This window comes from Eulemur rufifrons, chromosome 2, assembly GCF_041146395.1.
Source record: "Eulemur rufifrons isolate Redbay chromosome 2, OSU_ERuf_1, whole genome shotgun sequence".
NCBI lineage: Eukaryota > Metazoa > Chordata > Mammalia > Primates > Lemuridae > Eulemur > Eulemur rufifrons.
Genome location: NC_090984.1, coordinates 7,968,139 through 7,975,739, shown reverse-complemented (window position 1 = coordinate 7,975,739; position 7,601 = coordinate 7,968,139). Strand labels below are relative to the sequence as shown.

Sequence of the window (7,601 nt, the reverse complement as noted above, 5' to 3'; positions counted from 1 at the left end):
TTATATCTAGAAAACCCCAAGGATTCAACCAAGAGACTCCTGGAACTGATAAATGAATTCAGTAGAGTCTCAGGATACAAAATCAATACACACAAATCAGAGGCATTCATATATGCCAATAATAGTCAAACTGAGAACCAAATCAAAGACTCAATACCCTTCACAATAGCAACAAAGAAAATAAAGTACCTAGGAATACATTTCACTAAGGAGGTAAAAGACCTCTACATGGAGAACTATGAAACACTGAGGAAGGAAATCACAGAGCACGTAAACAGGTGGAAAACCATACCATGCTCGTGGATGGGAAGAATCAACATTGTTAAAATGTCTATGCTACCCAAACTGATCTACAGATTCAATGCAATCCCTACTAAATTACCAACATCATTTTTCACAGATATAGAAAAAATAATTTTATGCTTTGTATGGAACCAGAAAAGACCCCATTTAGCAAAAGCAATTTTAGGCAATAAGAAAAAAATGGGAGGTACTAATTTACTAGACTTCAAGCTACACCATAAGGCTGTGGTTATTAAAACAGCTTGGTATTGGCACAAGAACAGGGACATCGACCAGTGGAACAGAACTGAGAATCCAGATATAAAACCATCTTCATGTAGCCATCTAATCTCTGACAAAGCAGACAAAAACATACTCTGGGGTAAAGAATCCTTATTCAATACATGGTGCTGGGAAAACTGGATAGCCACATGTAGAAGATTGAAACAGGACCCACACCTTTCACCTCTCACAAAAATCAAATCATGGTGTATAACAGACTTAAACCTAAGATGTGAAACTATTAGAATTCTAGAAGAAAATGTGGGAAAAACTCTTACAGACATTGGCCTAGGCAAAGAATTTATGAAGAAGACCCCAAAGGCAATTGCAGCAACAACAAAAATAAATAAATGGGACCTGATTAAATTAAAAAGCTTCTGCACAGCCAAAGAAACTGTCACAAGAGCAAACAGACAGCCTATGGAATGGGAAAAAATTTTTGCATGCTACACATCTGATAAAGGGCTGATAACTAGAATCTATTTAGAACTCAGGAAAATCACCAAGAAAAAAATCAAACAACCCTGTCAACAAGTGGGCAAAGGACATGAACAGAAACTTTTCAAAGGAAGACAGAAGAATGACCAACAAACATATGAAAAAATGCTCAAAATCTCTAATCATCAGGGAAATGCAAATCAAAACCACAATGAGATATCACTTACCTCTAGTGATTACGGCCTTTATCAAAAAGTCCCATAACAACAAATGTTGGTGTGGATGTGGAGACACAGGTACACTCAAACACTGCTGGAGTGACTGCAAACTAATGCAACCTCTGTGGAAAGCAATATGGAGATACCTCAAAGAGATACAAGTAGAGCTACCATTTGATCCAGCAATCCCATTACAGGGCATCTACCCAAAAGAACAAAAGACATTCTATAACAAAGATATCTGCACCTGAATGTTTACAGCAGCACAATTCACAATTGCAAAGATGTGGAAACAACCCAAGTGCCCATCAATACATGAGTGGATTAATAAAATGTGGTATATGTGTACCATGGAGTTCTACTCAGCTATAAGAAGCAATAGTGATCTAGTACCTCTTGTATTTTCCTGGATAGAGCTGGAACCCATTCTACTAAGTGAAGTATCCCAAGAATGAAAAAATAAGCACCACATGCACTCACCACCAAATTGGTTTCACCGATCATCACCAAAGAGCACATTTAGGAATAGCATTAATCGGGTGTCAGGCAGATGTGGCGGGGGGTGGGGATGGGTGTATACATACATAATGAGTGTGATGTGCACTGTCTAGGGGATGGACATGCTTGAAGCTCTGACTCAGGGGGCGGGGAGGGTGGCAAGGGCAATATACGTAACCTACGCTTTTGTACCCCCATAATATGCTGAAATAAAAAATAAATAAATAAAAATAAAAAAATTAACAAATTAAAATACTAGTCTCAAATAAAAAAATAAAAAAGAAAAACATCGTTTAAAAAGAAAATCAGTGAAGTTGGAGTAGAAAGGAAATGTCTTAGCCTGCAAAAGACAACTACTTATGAACCTTCCATAAATATAGTGCTTAACAGTGAAATGTTAAGAACATTCTATTCTAAATAAGAAACAATGTATGCATTCCAACTCTTGTTACTTCTCTTTAACATCATAATGGGGGACCTAGCAAAAGACGTAAAGAAAAAACAGAAAAGTATTAAAGATTGAAAAGCATGATACAAAATAATCACAATTCATGGATATTACTATGTTACTATGGTTGTACAGAGATACAAAAGAATCTCCACAAACAACCTTTTATAATTTTTAAGTATGTACACAGTTTTTCCCTTCCAAATCAGTATATAAATATTAATGGCATTTTTATGCAACAAGAAGAAATGGAAAGAAAAAATATATACAGAAAAGGTTATATTTACAATAGCATAAAATATACGAGATATTCAAAACAAATTCAGATATTTTAATGTCTGTAAGTGAAGAATTAACAAAACTGTGTACAAACACATATAAGAAGGCCCCAATAAATAGTTATAACCTGTTCCTGAATTAGAAACTCATGTTGTCAAGATGTAACTCTCAGAACTGCTGTAAGAACTTATACTGAGGGAGAGACATGAGCAGGATGGTGGAATAGGCGATCCCAGCCTTTCTGCCCTCTACAAAGAGCAACAATTTGGAGCTAGTCATGAATGAACCTTACTCTGGAAGAGCTCCGGAGTCCACTTAAGAAGGTTCAGCAACACCGTGGAAGATGTAAATGAGAACAACCACACGAAAAGGGGAGCAGGAAGCTTCATCTGGGCTGGATCACCCCATCGCCAGGTCAGCCCTGCCCAGCGCCAGAGGGAAGTCGCTGGCTCAAGAGTGCCCCTTGCCGGGTACAGGAGAGCCAGGTGGACAACCGGCATCCCCAGGCTTTGGGGCACTACTGGAATGACTGGCTTCACTTTCGCCCCGCTGAGATTGCTGTGGGAACCAGCAGAGCTGAGCTGTCTGCAGACAGAGGGGAGCAAGGAAGAGGGACAGGGGTTACCTGTGTCAGCCACACAGTGTGAGCTACCTGGTGCCCAGGGACCTACTGGGCACAGGCCTCCAGCAAACTCCTCTACTGAACACCTAGCAGGACTCCAGGCTGCTGTGCACCCCCCACCTCGCAGTGCGCCAAGGACCACCAGTGCTCACCACTGCAGACCCTGGGGGGCTGAACACACAGGACCTAGCGGCTCTTGACCCTGAAGAAACCAACAGCCAGCTCAGCAGTGGCGGACCTCCTGCAGCTGTCACCACTAAGGGCCCCGTGATCTTTCCCCTTTGCAGTCTCCAGGTGCCTGAGCCAACATCCTTCCCTCCATCCCGCCCTCTTCCTTCTCTTTCCCCGCCCTCCCACGCAAAAGCCCGGTCACCACCCTCTTCCTCCTCTTCCCTCCCTTTCCCCAGACTGTGCCCCAAATTCTTTTTTATTCCATTTCTCATACAGAACCAAAAATTTAAAGAACTCCCTTCCCACTAGCTTACACCTTTACACCTGCTCACTCTCTCAGTCTCTCTCTCCGCACGCCCCACTTGTATTCTGACATCCTTCACTCAACTCAATGTATAATGCTTCCGATACACACACTTAGGGTATATCTCTGGCAAAGACAGTGAGAGGAACTATAAATATTAAAGCATTTTTCTCTGAGACAAATAGTTTATTTTCCTTTGTACATGTCTTCTAATTAAAAGGATAATATTTATTATACACTGGTCACAGTGCCTGAGACATAGAAAAGGTGCAATGCTTAGTGGCATTAATATTATCATTATGCCATTCTAGTTTTTTCTTATATTAGGGGAATATAAAATCCTTCTTTGCTTCCCCACACAAGAAGAATCATGTGCATAAGTGCCCAGACACATCCGTGTGATGATCCCCACCTGCCCATAGAAAGAAAACATGTTTATGGACACAGGTAACGAGATGAAGTTCATCACAAAATTGAGCCTAAGCAAGAAGTGGGGGAAACAATAGCTGGCATGTATCAGACACCCGTCGATGTGGGTGTTTTCACACCTGCATCCTTACAACAGTCCTACGGAGACAGACACTGTCATCCCCACCCTCCTGTCATATTTCTCCACCACCTTGCTGGCCATCGGGAGACTGGGGGGCAGAACTTTCTGCGGAAGTTTTCACTGATGGCATTCTTCAGCTCCTTGTTCCTTAGGCTGAAAATGATCGGGCTAAGGAAGGGGGTGAAGACCGTGTAGGTGGTGGCCATCAGGGTGTCACTGTACATAGAATGGGGACCCCTGGGCTTGAGGTAGATACTGGAGGCAAAGCCATAGTGCACAACCACCACGGTGAGGTGGGATACACAGGTGGAGAATGTCTTGTGCCGGCCCTCAGCAGAGGGGATCCTCAGGATGGCAGCCACGATGAAGACATAGGATAGGAGGATGAGGAGTAAACAGCTTATCAAGGCTGTGACACACACCAGGACCACACCCATGATGACAGAGGATGTCCTGTCCCCACAGGCCAACTTCAAGAGGCTAAGCACGTGGCAGAGAAAATGGTGGATCACATGTGACCTGCAGAAGGTGAGATGGAAAACTATTGATGTCACCATCATCCCCATGACTGAGCCACCAGCCCAGGTCCAGGCCACAAAACGGGCACAGCCACGGGGGCTCATGAGCACGTGGTAGCGCAGGGGGTGGCAGATGGCCACGTAGCGGTCGTAGCCCATGACCATGAGCAGGAAGGAGTGGGTGAAGCCAAACATGAAGGAGAAGAACATCTGGTTGGCGCAGGCCACAAAGGTGATGGAGCGGTGGGTGGAGAGCAGGTCGGCCAGCATGCGGGGAGTGACGGTGACCGTGAACAGAATCTCAGAGATGGACAGGGCGCACAGGAAGAGGTACATGGGCGTGTGGAGTCTGTGTTCAGTCCAGACAGTGGCCATGATGAGCAGGTTCCCCAGCAACGTGAACAGGTACATCAGGAGGTACAGCAGGAAGAAGACGGGCAGGAGCTGCTGGGGGAAGGCTGAGAAGCCGAAGAGAATAAACTCAGACGTGGTGCTATAGTTCTGACCAGGCATGGATGCTGCGTCTGGTGAGATGACAAACAGAATGAAGGCGCGCTGGTTAAAACCTAGGCCCTACCACGGGTGAAAAGGCGTAAGGGCTCTACGCGATTCGACAACTTGCAGAACTTTTCTGAGTCTCACTGTCTTCATCTGTAAAATGGAGTAAATAATAGTTTTTAACATTCAGCAATGTGATAACAATAAAATGAGATCAATATAGTGTTTAACGTTTAGGAATAACATTAACCGGGTGTCGGGCAGACAGGTGGGGGAGGGGATAGGTGTATACATACGTAATGAGTGCGATGCGCACCGTCTAGGAGATGGACACGCTTGAAGCTCTGATTTGCGGGGGGTGGGCAAGGACAATATATGTAACCTAAACTTTTGTGCCCCCATAATATGCTGAAATTAAAAAAAATATGTTATGTGTTTAAGACAGAGTTTGGCTACTAATTGGGTTTTTATTAATACTGACTAAAACAAAGAAAAGGGCCAATATTTGGAGCCATTTGAGACAGGCGTGGATGATCAGTGTTAGATTCCCTTGACAATACGCCTGTTCCAGAAAACATGTATTTGGATCTTGAGGTTTTAAAAATTTCCTGTGAGAGGGTTTATCTTCTAAATGTTTATTTAACCCATTTACATTTAATTTAATACAATTTTGTAGGTACCCATTGGTACCCACCTCATTTCATATTTTGCCTTTATTATTCTAAAGAAATTGAACAGAATGTTTGAAAATAAAAGGATGGATAAATATATGTCAGGCAAATATGTACCAAATGAAAGTAGAGGCTGCAATCTTAATAATTTAAAAAATGGAATTTAAGGAAACAATAATGTCTAATAATGTCTTTGATACCAAATGCCACTGAAGGAACCAGGGTTCCTCGAGAAATAGTTGATTTGTGGTCTGGGCATGGATGAGAGCCTAGGACATCTGACAGAGTGTAAAATGAAACTTTCACTGAGGAATGGGATAATATTTAAAGGATGCAGGTACCAGATTGAAAAGATACCCACTGACCAAAAAGAATAATCATTATACAGAAGATGGAGGAACGAGCTAAATGACCCCGTGAGGAAGCAATCGGACAAATCCAGAAGGTGGAACTTTCCACAGAACAATTGGTAAACCAGGGTCGTTCGAAGGATGAGAGAGATTCAAGGACATGACAACCTGATGCCATGTAGGGTACTAGACTGGATCTTGATTTAGATGGATCAGCTGCACATATTTGTAAGGCAAAAGAGAAAATTTTGTTTATGATATGAATGAATGATTAGGTATGATTAATATCAAGGGATTATTTTTGACCTGATTATAAATTTTTCAGTGTGATCTCATTATTTGGGCAATGAAGGAGAATGTTCATATTTTCTCAATGCATGGTGAAATTTAAAAATCACACACACGTGCACACACTCTTAGGCACAAAGGATAATATTTGTACTGGTTAGAAGCACATTACAGCAACCAGCATAAATATTACAAATCTATATAACAATATCCCTGGAATATTAAAAAATAACACAACTTTATCAAGATAGAAATACCTAAATCAGTGATAGAGAGATAGATCAATAATTATCAAATTATCACTAGAAATTTTAACCCAGAGTTCAGAAATGCAATTTATTAATTACAATGCAATTAATAATATTCAGACATTAGCTATTGGATACACATAGACTCTTCACCAGAGAATAAACATTTTTTTCAAGCACACAGAGAACTTTTACAAAAATTGACACTTCATTAGGATGTAAAAAGTTCTTCATAAATTCCAAAGTATAGATATTCTATAGATCATAATGCATCAAAATTAAAAAATAAATAGGGCAGGAATGGCTTTTTTCAAATACCACGTATTTGGAAGCTAGTTATATAATTAAATAATCTTTAGTTTCTATAGTAAATCATAAAATAAATGAAGAAATATTCCAATGGACATATGTGGAGGGCACCAAACATGCTTGATGTTGGAAGATGGCAGGGAAGGTACAAAGAAAAGAAGCAGGAGAATTACGAGTTGGTCAGGCAGACTAGGAGCGTGAAACGGCACTCCAGGAAGAAAGAACAGTGCCCGCCAAGTGGGGAGAGACGGTGTGGACCCTCAGTGGTCACAACAAGCCTGAAGGCCACCTCTATTCCGACCCTTTGCTTTATCTTATAGAGTCTTCTCTTTATGTTGAAAAAATAAAAGAAGAGAATGAGTTAGAGAAATTAAAAAACTAATTAATTAAGAAATATTTAAAATTAAATGATACTTTAAACATGGAATACCAAAATTATAACTTAAAATAGCACTTTCAGGGAAATATACAGCTCTAAATATATTTATCAAAAAGCTTCATAATGAAAAAATCATGCTAAATAAAACCAAAATCAAGTTATTGGAAAAGATAGGAACAAGGAGAAGATGCAAATAACAAAACCCCAAATTACAAACATAGAAATGATTACAGAGATAATGGATATTT

At 40.9% G+C, this 7,601-nt stretch overlaps 1 protein-coding gene across 1 annotated transcript; it reads right to left on the bottom strand.

Annotated features, from left to right (window-relative positions):
- Positions 1–4,127: 4,127 nt before the first annotated feature.
- Positions 4,128–5,123, bottom strand: LOC138393405 (olfactory receptor 10H3). Its single transcript, XM_069484561.1, has one exon. The coding sequence runs from the start codon at positions 5,121–5,123 to the stop codon at positions 4,128–4,130; it is 996 nt and encodes a 331-aa protein (XP_069340662.1).
- Between the last annotated feature and the right edge of the window lie 2,478 nt (positions 5,124–7,601).

Bases quoted from the DNA above. Each gene is read 5' to 3' on its own strand.
- LOC138393405 (XM_069484561.1), bottom strand. From the start codon at position 5,123: ATGCCTGGTCAGAACTATAGCACCACGTCTGAGTTTATTCTCTTCGGC.